Raw genomic sequence first — 15,892 nt, 5'->3', positions numbered from 1 at the left:
CAATTACCTAAAACCAGGCAACACCATGAGCATTTCCAAAGGCCTATTCTGTCCTTGGCACTACCCTCTCCCTCCTAAACTACCACAGGTCTAACTTCCTCAAGGATGAGAAGGATATATCAATAGATATTGTCTGAAAATAAGCTGTTATCTCTTGCATGTCTGGACTTTTCTTCACTCTAGAAAGTGAACTTGAAGGCATGGGCACAGTATTTTCAAATAGTGATGAAGATCTAGTAGACTTGATAGGCTTTACTTGTCTATTGCTTGTGAGCAGTTGCTTTTCTGCCTTTTTCCTGGAAAGTAATCATCTCTGAGCGATATTTTCCATCTCCAGCTAGAAGCAAGCTGGTAGGGCCTGGATTTGACAACACAGAAGAGTTCCCCATGAGGCCTACCGTCTGGAGGCCCTATTACTTCTGATATTCTCTTAGCCTAAGTGTTAGACATTACATTCATTGTACTTAGATTAAAACAAACAAACAAACAAATAAATGGTTTCCCGCTATACAGTTAAAAAAATCTACTTCCAAATTAAAAATATAGTGGTTTAGACTATTTTTCCCTTTGTACTTAGAATGAATAATTGCTGTTCTTTCAAGATAGGCTATCTGCTGTAAAAGTCATCTTAAAAGTTCCATGGATATGTACACTTTACCGTTGTTGAGAGAAATCTTCTCCTGAGTGAGTCACGCCAATGTTCACTTTTGAAATGCTTGCCATTTTTTTCTCCTATGTGATGCTTATATGCTGTGCCTGCTGTGGTTCATTTGTTAGGGATGTTAAGATGGGATGAAGTCTTGGGCACCTGATCATAGCTAAATTTGTCTTTTATACCCCAGTAACAATCTGTGGAAGTCCCCTATGTATCAACGATTACAGATGACACTTTTACATATTTCAGGTAATGCAAATTATTTCTCTCAGATGCTGCTTCAAAGTTGCCATTTTTATCAGAGGTTCAGATAAGCCTAACAGGATTGTTAGTGTTTGTATCAGACCAGAAGCCATGAACCACTGACATTACTGAGGCTTTAAGCCTGAATAATAGACTGTGTTCAGGCAATTCTCCAGGAGCTGAATCAAACAGAAAACATATACATATGCCTCAGTGATGGATCTCCTAGCATGAAAGCAACTGGTTAGAGAATGATTCAAGAACATGGGTGAAATAAATTAGCCAAAACGCATGACATACATCAACAATACTTATCCTAATTGATATAAATAATGCCTTCTCCAGACTGGTCTAACAAACCACAGCCTTAAATCGTTATCTGCTTATTTAAAATTAAAAAGTAGATCTCTCCTTCTGAGGACTGGTGTTGAGACGAGACCTCTGTGTGGCTGCTGAAAGAAAGGAAGTCACTAGCTTTATTTCTGTTTTCTCTCTGAAAGAACAGAGCCCTTGTTTGCTTCAGCCAAACATTCAAGCAAAAGTAAAGTATAATTAAAGTTCACCATAACAAGCTCTGCTCACAATGACCCACATTTATAATCATCCCAACAGCAAGAACCATTTTTTTTTTCCTTTGGTAATTAGCCCTGTTTAAAGCAAAACCCACAAGGTTGACCTGGATGTAACAAGGATCATTTTCTTGCTTTTCTCAGTGCTTGGTATATTGTGAACATACATGTGCATTCCTTCCAATTTTCCATTTCCTGACAAGCTATTTTTTTTTCTTTTATATTATTTGATCATTCTTCAGTGTCAACTAATCACTGTAAAAATGCTATCTATTGATGTTTAGCATAAATATGCCAATGCAGAAAGTTTTAAGAACACACCAGAACAGCCAGCTGAAATAAAACTTCATCCAATCCCCTGGTCTATTACTTACAGCAACATTAAACCGTACGATCAAAGTTAATGAGGATACAGAAATCAATCTACTTAAGATATGAGCCAAAAGCGCTATTATTGTACATGCCAATAGGACAGAATTGCTGTACTTCTGTGTGTCCCCTGATTTCACCATGGATTTTCTGCTATTCTATCCTTTTATTTGAGCACAAACCAGCAGAGAAAGGAGTACGGTTTTTAAATGCTGTATTGAATCTTGTTGAGGGGGCTCCAACCCAGCTCAGATTGGTTTTCACAGTACACGTAGTAAGTGATCTGGATGTTCAACAGTTGAAATATTCTTTTCACTGTAGAAAAGATTAAGAAGTCAGTTGAAAAGATTATGGCTCAACTGGAGCCTGGCTCATTTCTGTTTCAGCACTTCTGTGCCTGCTACCAGCAAAGGGAAGAGTTGGCAAAAAGAGACCGTGTTGCAGAGCACAAATGCTGCTCCTCAAAGAGCAGCAGTAGAACTGAGCCTTGACTACAAAGCACCCAGGTCCAGCTGTGATGACCACCAACAGCCAGTTTTGCTTTGACGCTTGTTTCAATTATCTGCCAACACGCTAGCTGCACAAAATTTGGGAGCACTTTAACTCTCAGCCAACCAACAAGCCTCTGACAACTGTCAAAAGCCAGCAATCACCTGCACTAGATTCCCTGAAGCACATTTGTCTTCTCAAGTTTTAACACGTTCAGTTGCTTATAACATAAGGCAAAGGAGCCTATGGAGAGCATTGCTATTTCACAGAAGCAGAATGTACATGATAGAGTTAGAGGGGTTTTTTGTAATATCAAAGAAGTTGTTTCAGCATTAAGCCTCTGCAACAAAGCTCTCACCCACCTTCCACCCTCCCCTCAAATACTTTCTGCTCTTTCACGTGTTCAAGTAATAATTAACACTCAAATTCTCCTTTCTCAGGATTTGCATTATGACATTTGGGTTGAAGCTGCAGCTTGCTTTGTGTACCCACACCACTACTTTCACAGATGCACATGTGCATGTGCAATATGGTGGATTACTGGCAGGAAGATGTCTTATGTTTTCATTTCCTACATTAGACTTTTATACAACGCTTCACAGTCACAGAGGTACAGTGTGTAAAACTGACTGATTTTCTGTATCTTAATGGAATCGAAAAGCTCAACTTAAAGTTATTTCTCTAATTGGAGGAGTCTTTGATTCTCTCAAACCTTATTTCAGCAACTCATGGAATGCAAACGGTATGGACTCTTGTATTTTAGTCTTAAATACTTCCTAGATTTTAAGATATAACAGTCAAGTTTGCACCAAAATGTCAACATTCAACTGAGGTTCTTGCAGCTGCTGTTCTGTCTGCCACCTAATCATAACTTTCTCTCAGTCTTACAGATCAACCTGCAACATATGGCAGATTATCTATGTCAAACCAGAGGGATATGATTTCAGTTCAATTTCAGTGAAATCCCGTTTGCTCACTAAGCATAATACTTGTTCCCAACAAGTTGATTCATTCTGCCCATGAAAGGGAGATATTTTTCAGGACATTTAATGTTATCCTGCAGAAACATTAATAGTTTCAAACCTGACACTTGTCAGGGATACTGGATTATAGACCTTATTGCAAGATCTGATGTTCACCCTCCATTTACTTGCGTTTTCACACCTTTCTCTAGCTTGATGTTGCTTAAAAAAAAGAGCTAAGACTGTCCAAAACTGCTGTCCCGGTCAGATGGGGTCAGTGTTGAGCAGCACAAGGCTCTCCTTTCTCAGTCTGAGCCCCGGGGCTCCCTTCATGCCCCCAGGTTTTGACAGCGGAGTGAGTGATTCACTGGACTTGGACATGAGACTTTCCACATGGCAATGTTGGACTAGTTTCAGAATAAGGAAAGAGGGCAAGAAAAGTGGATGGCTACTTCAAGGTGGGGCTTTGAAGCACTACATCACATCTCTTCTATGAACAGAATACAAACAGAAAAAAAAAAGTGCAACGTTTCAGAAATATCCTCAAGGTCTCACTTGATGAATAAGTGTAGACAAAAATATTTTCTGCCTCTACATATCATCACTTATAGTGGCTTTTTTTAAAGTGGTTATTACAAAAAGCTTCAGGTGCTTGCAGATACTTCAGGCTGAGCAAAATAAAGCTCAGGTCATGTGCCAACTTTTAAAATGTACTTTTATCTAGCTGCTTATTCTTTGAGTCAGGTGTTTTGTCATAACAAACCGAAACAAAGGCTTTTTTTATTGCTTAAGATATTCAATGGCTTTGTGTTCCTAGCGTCAGCAGGAACGTCAGAGGATTGTATCCAAGGAGCTAAATGTGCAAGACCTAGGGTCAAAGCAGCTGAATACACCAACCTCAGAAAACACAGACAATGAATTGCAAATGACACTCAAAACAAAACGGGAAAAAAACCTTCACACAGAAAACTACAAAAGAACTCCACAGATACTGAATTGGCTTTCTGTACACACTGATCCTGCTTAACTGTGTGTGGTAACTAACCAAACCTTCTGAGACTAATAGTCATAAAATAGAGACTCGGGGGTGGGGGAAAGATAATGGGATGGGGGAAAACTGTAAGGAAAAAAAAAAAAACTGCATCGCTCTTCTTCCAGTCCCCCCTCCCCTTTTTTTTCCCTCTAAAGGCAGGACATGCATCTGTTGCTACTTTCTGCTATTTTGATGAGCTGAGCATGACAGTTCAGCACAAGGCAGTTCCTTCACTGTTAATTCTGCTGGAAAAGTCTCACAAAAGTTGCAATGTTTCAGTTTCAGACACAGAGCACAAACCAAATGGTTTAGTAACCTAACAGAAGTGGCAGTTTTCTTCTTGACACAGAGTTGTTTTACTGTAGCTCTCAACTTGTGAGCAAGCCATCAATACAAAACATAAAACTGGCATGTACAGCACAAGCCTGAATACAGCTGTCTGAATTGATGTACTACTTGGTCAGGTTGTTCTCGGGACTCACTCTGGCTTGATCATGGGCTGTATGACTTGGATGCTTTAATGCTAGCTTAGCTGTGTATTAAAAGAAGGATTAGAACAAACTTACTGACAATTATTCACAACAGCAAATTTACAAAATAGGAGTTTTTAATGACCAGCTATTGCGTTTGTAAAATCAATTATTAACGTGGTCAGGAAATTAACTTTCAGTTATTTTGCTGACGGATCCTTACTTGTCTTCTTTATCCAAAACATAAAAAGCTCAAAATTTAAGGTACAGCTGCAGGAAGTGTTCAAGTAACTAGTAGTCTCTAATGTCAATGTAACTATTTATTTAATTATTTTTAGGGCACCTATTCAATTATTCAGGGAAATTCTCCTCTTTTCCTGCTCTGTCTTTGCAAAAACACTTTTAAACTCTTTTTGTCTGGAAACACGCGGTACTTTCCAACATAAAGAGAAACAAAATCACTTTGCCAATCCTGCAGCTATGGTGAAAACTTTAAAGTCATTACAATTATAAAACAAACCCAAACCAACAGTAAAACTTAATGGTATATTTTTCATTTTAATTTTTCCAACATTCAGAGGTAAATTCTTTCCTCCTCAAAGCTGAAGAAGTGCTCTTTTCCTCTTTCTAGGAAGCCTTTTATCTGAACTAGGAAGGAAGGAATTTCTCTGTTTTGTCACTTTTGATACATGGCTTCAAAAACCACACACCATCCCAAAAAGGAATAAAAAGAGCCTTACCCATTGCTTGTTTCCCCATGGCACATTGATAGGTATTTCTTGGAGATTGGTTGTGGTGAGGATATGGAATCAGCCCAGCACAGACACCAAGAAGCGTGAAAGGCTCGATCTCCAAATGTGTTGTATCTCTTAAAAGAAAGAGTACCAATTACAGCAGCTTTGTAAACAGACATCTTAACTAGAATTTATTTAATTTAGTAGTATGTCATAATACTTCAGTTCTGTTCAGGAAAACATAAGACATAAAAATCTGGATTCACTATGGGATTTTTGTTTTTAAGCAAAACAAACTACTTTCTTTTGGCTTTAAGTGTTTCAACATGAAAAGAAATGAAGGAGAAATAAATGACCATTTATGAATTTCCGTCATGGAGAAAAATCCTCCCAGTAACAACAATCTGCAGGAGAACAGTGAGACAATAAAACACTAGTTTTTTACAGTAAGATCCAAAATGCCCTAAGGAATGCTTTCTTATGTAATGAGAATCCTCCACATCAAATTACAAATCTCAGTTATCCAGAAATAAACTGGGGAGGTGGAGGAATGAAGAGCAAGACAGATTCAAAGTATTGGGGGCGGGGGGGAAGTGTAGTTTGAATTTTCCAAGGTTGGTTATATAACACCAGTTAGAGGGCAAAACATCCATGTCCAAACCAGATCCAGTGGCATGGGTGGTACAGCATAATAAAACACTATTTGAAAAGCTCTGCAAATATTTTGGAAGTGATTATGTTGTTAAAAAGCAGTACTGATGAGAAGTAAAAAGACAGAGACAAGGAGTAAAGACTGAAAGAGAACAAAATTTGTTCTACCTGGCATGAGCTTCAGAGGAGGAAGTTCATGCTCAATAAAGACAATTAAATCATAGTGTGCTTTGGGATGCAAGTGGAGTGACTAATAACTAAGGATGGAGTGCACAATAAAGCTTGGCTAGAGCAGATCTGCTTTTTAAATCAAGATAAGTAACTAGGAAATGGGGAATTTTGAAATAAAGATAATTATAACTAAACCTATCCAAATCATATCTTTCACAATGTTCTGGAGTTACTACATAGAGCCTGGGTGTAGGCATATATTGCTTCTCCCACACACATAAATGCACTGCATTCTGAAAAATCTCATCATTAAAGATGTGAATTCTCTCTTTTGGAAGATTGTTTTTAATTAGTTAAATTAATTTGATTACTAAACTTTAAGACCTTGCAAAGGGCAACATGGGAAAAATGTTTATTATGACAACCCTCAAAAGACACATCACTCAAAAAAGCTCAAAAAAAAAAAGCCGAGGAATTACCCAGAACTACATACAGACTAGAGACAAGGACCAGCAGGAACTTACATAACCAACATATGTACCAGTAGAAAAAAAGAAATCTGAAAAAAAAATATAGAAACTCTGAGGAGCAAGCCTAGTGAAATTATCTATCAGTTCCAGAAATCTTTATAAATCACAAAGATGTTTGTGCAACTTAAAAATCACCTGCTAGCCAGAGGGATAGCTACTATTCTTCTCCACTTGATTAAAAGCAGCTATGTTAATTAAAGCCTGTCTTAAGAAAATATCAATGATAGAATCCCAATTGCAGTCAAGTAATTGCAAAATGGTCTCAAGAGCCAATAGCAAACTTAAAGCACAGACTGCTTCCCCAGTTCTGTGGAACTTCACAGAACTGCTGACACTCCTCAAACAATAAAACAAGAGGCTTAAGACTTACTGACAGTAAGTCAGTAAGTCAGAATTTCCACAGAAGGTGCTAGTGCATGGAACTATGTATACATTTTCAGATAAGGTATTCAGCACAAGTATTTTTCCATTGAGGTCAATCCTATGTCAACCCAAGATGCAACATATGCAGATCCTATTCCATGATGTTAATGAGAGATCTTCAAACTTCAGATAGTGGTTCAGTTTCTGCAAGTCAAAATGCCACTGCCAGAAATGGACCCAAGAAAGGAAGGCAACCTTGTGAGTTTGAAAATCAGAGTTACAAATGGGCAAGGAAGAAATTGAACACATTAAATAGAGTCAAATCCTCCAACGAAAAAACCTCTAATTGGATTGGAAAGGTAAAGACAGGCTGCTGTAGCTAAAAGAAGCCTCCATTACAAAAGCAGGAATGTTAATAGGATACTTCACAATAGTGGATTGTATCAGTTGTATTACCAGAACAAGTTGTACCAACATGGCTACACCATTTAAAATGCAAGATGATCAGTGAGAGGAAGGAGATACACAAGTCAGCTATTCAGGATGTAGGGAGTATCATTACTAAACTTAAGCAGCAATGTGCTCATATGGTGCAAGCTGAAACGGTACCATTAGCTACAAGTGTTGAAGCTAAACTCAAAACAAGTTGAGGGATAAGACGAGAATCTCCCAAACTTTTTGGCAGTTACTGTGGAATCATTTCCTCACACTAGTCCATTGGAATTCACTATCTCTTCCTATTTTTGACTAAACGCAGATTTCATGTGACACGCTCTCGTTAGTCCTCCTAGCTGAGTCAGGTGTCCTGTAACTTACATCTTTTCAGCTCTTCTGCTTTGCAGAAGTTATTGAATTTCGGCACAAATTACAGTAATTGTGTGAGCTCTTCTTTTCTGGTGGATATAGAACTAGCCAAGAGCAAGTAAGAGTAATTTCTTAAAGTGATAGTCTTCAAAAGCCTGGGCAGAAGCAACACCATCTAATTAGCAGAGTTAATGCATTTCATCTGGCAAACATTAAAGATAACTGAAGGTCTCATCCAGCTCCACTGAAATCAATGAAGTATTTCTATTAGCTTCCATGAGTACTTGACCGGGACAGAACATTTACAAAATGCTTTTTATGCATAAATCCACTGATCAAACATTTAAAGGAGGTAACTTCAAACACCTTATATGCAGTCTATAGTTGACAAAGCATTGCCAGAGAAACATTTTAAAAAAACCCTAAAAAGATAGGACTCAAAAGAATCCTTCCCTTAATGTGGACTCTTTAATCAGTCACAAAACAGAGGAAAAAAATGCAAAGGAACAGGTCCTTTATATATGTGGAAAACAGCAAATCTGGAAGTCTTTCTAAATGAAAATCACATAACAGGAATGGGTTTAACATCTGTGGTAAAAAAATGATACAGACATTTTTATCAGGGTCTACTATAAATCCAAAAGTCAAAAGGAATGTCTCATTACAATATTTCAGACATTTAGTGTAAGCTGGTTGGTTAGGATCCTTCTACAGCCATAGGAGAGATTTTTCCAAATGTCAATCATGATGTGCTAAAATCATCATTTAACACGTGGAATCATTTGCCTTCTGCATTCCTATTGTATAAAATTACTTATGACATGCAGCACAGTGATTTAAACCAAAAAAAAAAAGCTCCCAATGTAAAGAAACAGAGGATACACCTTTATTTCATATTTTTGAGAGTTAGAAGCAGGAACAGATCCTCCAAAACCTAAACCATTTCTTGTAACTAACCCATGGTAATTTGGAAAGTGTGTAAAAAGATTTCTTTCTTTAGCTTTAATCTGGAGCTGTTTCAGCCATGAGCAAGGGAAGCGGTGTGGTGTGTATATGTGAAAACAGTAACATTATCAACATATTTACATTTTAGAGAGTCACACGGTGGAAAGTTTTTCCTCTACCAGTGTATAGTCTGAATGCATACTTACTTATTAATTGTATGTTCATACAGTGCAATGTTACAGTCATTTTCTTCATTCACATCCAAATATTCAACAAGGCCTTCGTGCAAGAAGTCTTCAAAGTTCCTAGAGTTAAATTTAAAAACTACACTAGAAGTGCTGTCTTTTCTTATATTTCTGCAAAAATAAAACTATACCATATATATATTGAAGGAATGTAATGTGTAGGAGTTAAACTAGAGAAAATTTTTTTACATTAGAAGTTCTGTGCATTTTATATATTTAAACTGTGGGTTTTTTTTAAATTAGCCCCCTCGTCCATTTCACTGCTTCACACAGTCTGCCCAGTGTTACTTATTTGAACAACTAAATAAGATATTCCTGTATGTACTTATCATCACTATAAATATGGGCAAATACAAGGGGAATCTAGTAAGTCATTGTGATGGTTCTGCAAAATTAATTTAAAGCTAAATTTAAACATTTTTGCCTAAGTGTGTTTTCTTTAAACATCCAAACTAAGAATTTGCAAAGAGTTTCAAAATTAATTCTGAATGTGCCTAGTTTAGGGCAGTTAAATCAGTATTACTTCAATCATTTGATTTCTCAGTCAGGAGAAGGATGATACTGCCTCAGGTCCTCCACTTGTGGAAAGATGAGGCTGTGAGATGTATTTATAATCACCAAATAATCACCAAATTTCATACCAGTAACAAAATAAGATGGCCAGACATTATTACACTTTAAGAAGAAAACACTTAAGAATTGATATCTTGGACAAGTATTTAATATAGGAGTAATTAATATAAGGGAGTATTCAGTATAGACTGAAGTATTCCCACAGAATATTTATGTAGTGAAGACGAATAATATCTACTTGAATCGTCTACCTGTATCCTTGAGCCAGTTCCTCCATATGCTTGTTTGTAACTGCAGGTTTTTGCTTCTTGACTATTATGTAGGGTCTACAATTAAAGAAAGAAATAATGCACAACTTATTTTATAAACCAATTTAAAAATGTATCCACCTTTGACTGATATAGCCACATAAATACAATCAGTGATTATTCAGGCCTTGGTTTGATACACAGATACCCTGAGCTGATATATTGCCTACAAAGTACCCAAAAAGTGTGCAAGAAAAATTAAAATTTCAGTTTTGAGGAGGAAGCCTTTTTTCCCCCTCCTCTAAATCTTTAAACTAACATTTTGTAAGTTTTACCTACACATTTTGTTGATGGCTATAAAAGATACCTTATTTTCCAGGCTACAAAGCTAAGAAAGGCATTAAGTTCTACTGATATTGCAAGGACTTCATACAACACTGAGTGAAGAGTTTGTGCTCAAATGTCCACATGCAAGAACATATTTTACTGTTACTTACATGAGGCAAAGTACAGGCATTTGCTATGGGTGACTTCAGATGAATCCATAAATTTCAACAGCACACGGATCTCTGAAGGCTTCCTTACCACAAGAAAAACACTGACACAAAGGATGGCATGCAAGAATGAAACGTCAAGGGCTGTTGCTATTTGGACAAGCTGCTCTTATAAAGAGCAGCAAATAGCTACAAGATACTTGTGGAGTACACTCTGAAGTCTAAATAACTGTCTGAAGACTAATGGTTAATAGGGGTATCTGAACAATTGCAGGGTGGGGGGTGCCACAAAGTAAACTTGCTAAACTCCTGGAAATCCACATGATTTCACTTGTCTTTATTTTACAAATAAGAAGTTTTGTTGCATCCCCACACCTGCAGAATGGCTAATATTAGCTCTGAATGGAAAAGTAATTTCTCTGCCACTGAATACTCTGGATCTCTTGACCAGATACGATTAACTGATGGTTTGCACATGTACCATTTTGAAGCCTCTAAGCATGCTTCAAAATGCATTCAACATGCTCTGAAATCCAGTTAAGGAACAAGGTGGAATGCCAGCTGTATTTGTGACTACTGCTTTTTTAAGGTACACACAAAATAAGCACACAGACAGTCAATGCTAAAATATACAAAAAATTATTAGCTCATTTTGCCTCTCCCAGTCTCTACTTTGTTTATCTTTTATGCCTTGATCTTTAGACTATTTACTCAGGCCTGGAGGCATTTTGTTTGTAAATAACCTAGCGTAGTGTTGCCATAATCTGACTGCTGTCTGTAGCCTCTACTATAAATCAACCTGATTTTCTGTCTCAAAATATTACTTTCCACTCTTTCTCACTTTAGCCACCCAATTCCCTTTTGCGTTCCTCTGTGTCATGACTGTCATTCAAGCACTCTTTCTGTCTGTACAGGCATCTCAAGGCAGAGAAGCTCCTTATAGGTTTATTGAATTCCCTACCTATTTAAGGGTAAGCAATTAAACAAAAAATGTATAACATGATTCTTGGCACTATAGCAAATAAGTATGCATGCGTGAGGAAGTTTTTCACCAGAAATAAATGCCTTTGAAGACAAAGAGTAGCTTCCCATTCTAGAATGTGATATCATACCCAATGGGATATTAGGTGAGTGGCTGCTTGTTTCTCATTTCACATGATGTAAAAAAACCCCTCCAAGGACACTGGACACTACTAGAGTTGCCAATCAGGCTGACTTTAATCCCATCTCTCTTTTTTTTTAAACAAGACAGAAGGAACATTTTTGTTTGACTTTTGTTTGCAGATTTAAAAAAAGCACAAATAAATCTGTTTTAAGTTGCTTGACTATACAAGATGGTTCTCAGATGTGTCTGTTTTAAATGAGAGCTACTTAAGGAGAAATGTTTAAGTCCTACTGAATTTGCTTAAATCCATACTCCTGAAAGTCTTGGCCAAGTATTTACAGTGCATAAAACAGTGTTTATAGTAAGTTCTCTAGTGAGATAATTCCGATTTACCTGCACAATCTCCCTCCATCAGAGGAAATGTAGACACATCTGTCAGAAAGATTTGTAGAGATGGAAACGAATTCATTGATATAACCCGCTCGACGCATTATCCGAAACGTGTTGACTAATTTCTGATGATCACGTATGACACCGAGGATGTTACCTATTCAGAAAGAGAATAAATTCATGGTGCATTCCTTGCACAGCCAAAACTCCAGTAACAAATTATGATCACACGTTGGCATTCTTGCGAATCCCAAAAGTTGTCATAAAATTTCCCTTTTCTGACATGAATAAGAATTGGGGTCTTTTTCTCTCAGTAAACACAAAAAAAGTATCAGAATTTCACAGGTTATCTATGTATTTGCCCTCAAACAGCTTCAGAAATCAAACAATGTTCTTCATCCATCTTTTTTCTGATGTGTTTCTGCTCAGGTACCCATTCACCAAGTAGCGTGGGAGCAAACACCACTTCTGAAGCCTGCAATTTCACCTGAACTGAAATGGATTCACGGTTTCCAAGAACAAAGCAAGCAACTGTCCTTCTGCCTTTTCAGATATTTTTTGATAGATATGATCACTCGCAACAGTATCAGAATTTCTCCTTTAGGAACTTAGCTCATCAAGCTTCTGTTATCTTCGCAGGGCACTTTAGCGCATACTTAACTATTCTGATGCATGACAGACGAACAAGAGAGTAAAATTCATTTAAAGAGTCACCTGACCAAAGTCATCTTAGTATATTAAATAAAAACAAGTGTGGTGTCACTTTAAACAAAACTTTGAAGGAAGAGAAAAAGCATGATAGTTTAGGGAGCTTATAAGACAATACAAGGGTCTTTATAGCTTAGAGGATTCGTACTTAACAGATTTTCTGCCCTCTTGGGTCACAAGTTTAAATCACAATCGAGTCAACCATCCACAAGCCTGAAATTTTTATGGATTAAACCCACAAACTCAGTTGTTGTTTTGCCTCATTTAGTAACAGATCATTCTACATTTGGGAATAAGACTATCTTGCTTCAAACCACAGATTGAGCTTGTGAAGGAAGAGTCCAATATTTCTGCTCTGCACTCTCCTTTGGACTATAAAACAAGAAGAAAAGAGTGTATGTGGTTTAACTGAACCTCTACAAAAAAAAACCAGAGCAGAAGCATATAGTTTGGTAAAGTGTTGCTTTTATGTTACTGGAAAAAGGTAGGATTGAATAACAACTGCTGTTTAATTCAAAGGTAAATGGAGAACTTATTAATGGTGACAAGACATTAAATACTAGTCCCTACAAGTGTCTGCAGTTGACAAAAGGCTACTTTTAAATCACAGCTGTAGTATTTTAAATGTCTCTGTTTTGAAATCTGACACCCTAGTACCTGTTGATTTAGAAATGCTAAAAGATGAGTTGTAAAAGAAGCATAAGCCTGCACATGCAAAGCCAAATCATCCCTTTAATAAAGAAAAGCATGTTTTCCAACATCTATTTTTTTCTAATCATTCACAAAGCAAGTTGCCCTTTAAAAGGCAAAGAGGATAGCATTGCCAAACTTTGCATCCTTTCTGTTTTTAAAGGTACTTGCAAAAATATATATAAAAATATAGTTCACAGTAAAATTAAATACTTTATGAAATTGAAGCTCTGAGCTTGTAAATTTATTACTAATTTAGCAGCATTATTCTCCTTTAAAAGTACTTTATTAATGGTACTTCATTTTGTGATTGCCTGAAAAAACAAACTTGTAACAGAAAATATGTACTCTTGTGTCTATTTATGCAAGTGTGTTTAAAAACAGGACTGAAATTTGAAAAAGCTTAAATTTCCCAGCTACACAAATCTGCAGTCACGAGTTCAGAGGACACAACTTCAGACAACTAAGTGCCATCATCTGGCCCGTCTACTCTGCTGAAACAAAGTATATTCAGATTAAACTATCTACATTTGGAAAACAGCATCTGTGGTTGACTGTGCTCCAAAAATCGTTGGAGGATTTCCGAAGTCTAACTCTGCATCAGCAACAAATCAGTCAAGGCTGTTGAAAAGTTACATACCATTAAGGAAAACCAAGAACACATTTGGATATGAAAGTTCTTCACCACAGAGCAAGTTGACATCTTCGACTCCAAGATTACCGGCTAATTTAATAATCGGCCCATCTTCCATATCTGTAGTAATGTGAGTCATGAGGGCAAGGTTTTTAACCAAACCACAAGCCTAAAACAAACAAACAAAATCTTTTAACCATTTTATTCCAGAGTATTAATAATACGCATACCTTTTTCTTCCAAAACCATAACAAAAGTATAAAGTAAAAGACGTGAAACAGATAACTGCACTGCAAATTAAGAGGGAAGGGAATAATGTAATGTTAGTTTGTATAAAGTTGTAGTTCTCAAGTCATCCAACCATGTATAAGCCTATAGTTCTCTCTGCAGAGGAACAGCTACTTAGAAGCATAATGAAAATACAAAATGCGTCTATTTATCAATTTGCTGGACATCCTGTATGTTCTAACTCAAACTTTTTAACTTCTTAAAATGAAAATTATCCAAGTATTTTTATACAGTGCAATTTTACTTCATCTGCTTAATGAAGCTAGCTCATATTTATTACATATTTATGCCAGAAAGTTCACAGTTCCTCCAGTACTTTCTATTCAGGAAAAAAAAAGACTATAGAAAAATAGCAGGTTGATGCTGCAACTTCAAAACAGAACATTTATTACAGGAAAAAGGGATATGAGTTTAGGATTCCTCTGTGCTCTGATCAAAACAGAGCAAGCAGCTCTGCTGCAAAAATGGGATGCCTCATGTCATTCCCATGCCGTCAAATGATTTCTGAACATTTCCATCCAGTTCACTCAGACAGGAGAAAAAAGGAAATATAGTAAGGAGGACCAGGATGTAAACAGATGGGATGTGAGAAGAGAAACAATTTGTGTTATCAGGCTAAAGATAATTTCTCTCTCCAGAAATCTCCTCATCAGAGTTCTTGCTCTGATGGAGAGCCACCCTTTCCAAAAGAAACCATGTCTCCATTCCTCAGGATAAGAACTACTGAAAGCAAAACAGAAGTTCCTTACCTCTCCTTCAGGAGTGTCAGATGGGCAAAGCATCCCCCACTGAGATGGCTGCAGTGATCGTGGACCACTCACTTTCCTTGTCTTTTCAAACTGGGAAGAGATTCTAGTCATCATGCCCAGAGCAGATATATAAGACAAGCGGGACAATACTTGTGTCACACCTTGGCGGTCCATTTTGAATCTCTTCAGAGACCAATTTCCCTGTAGAATAAAATGAATGTTCCAAAAAAGTTATTGCTGTTTGTCCTTGTCTCAACACTACATGTCTTTTTTCAGTACCTAAACAGAACAGTATCTGAGGAGCTTTGCATGACAAATGTGGCCTGTTTATATTAACCAAGTTTTTAATCTATATATAAAACTACTAGTTATAACACACTTGTGCTAAGTATAAAAAGAAGTTGAAACAAAACAAATGCAGTTTCAGATGAGAGGATGCTTTTGCTGGTACGTATTCAGTCACACAGATTCGTCATTCATCCCTCACAGGTAAATCTATACTCCATTTTAGCTAAGTCAAATTATTTGCTCATCTCCCTTTACAGATTTGAGTATTTTTAAGAAGGGTATTTTGAGTAAAATACACTTTTACAATAGATCACACAAACTTTCAGTTCTGCCTTTCTTGTGATTTGTTACTATTGTAGGAAACACAGGCATTTATGGTGGAGAAACCTGCCATCAAAGTCATCTGTACTTTCTTGAAGCCTTTTGTTTTCAGAATCCAGAGGAGAAAGACTCAGTGATGCATCTTCTCATAAAAAAAGCAGGAGATTTGGT

The 15,892-nt window shown here is 36.9% G+C and overlaps 1 protein-coding gene across 4 annotated transcripts in view; it reads right to left on the bottom strand.

Moving 5' to 3' along the window:
• POLR3B (RNA polymerase III subunit B) overlaps positions 1–15,892 on the bottom strand; it is an 82,063-nt gene that overhangs the window by 31,974 nt on the left and 34,197 nt on the right. For all 4 annotated transcript variants that reach the window (XM_061988916.1, XM_061988917.1, XM_061988919.1 and 1 more), the window contains 6 exons: positions 15,113–15,313; positions 14,082–14,244; positions 12,047–12,200; positions 10,058–10,132; positions 9,195–9,293; positions 5,531–5,658 (listed from right to left, as the gene is read on the bottom strand). In XM_061988916.1, coding sequence (XP_061844900.1) covers positions 5,531–5,658; positions 9,195–9,293; positions 10,058–10,132; positions 12,047–12,200; positions 14,082–14,244; positions 15,113–15,313 — 820 coding nt within the window. The remainder of the gene's footprint in view (positions 1–5,530; positions 5,659–9,194; positions 9,294–10,057; positions 10,133–12,046; positions 12,201–14,081; positions 14,245–15,112; positions 15,314–15,892) is intronic.

The sequence above is a fragment of the Colius striatus genome, chromosome 1, assembly GCF_028858725.1.
Source record: "Colius striatus isolate bColStr4 chromosome 1, bColStr4.1.hap1, whole genome shotgun sequence".
Taxonomy (NCBI): domain Eukaryota; kingdom Metazoa; phylum Chordata; class Aves; order Coliiformes; family Coliidae; genus Colius; species Colius striatus.
Note: the sequence above shows the minus strand (reverse complement) of the source record. Positions and strands in the feature narration are given on the sequence as shown.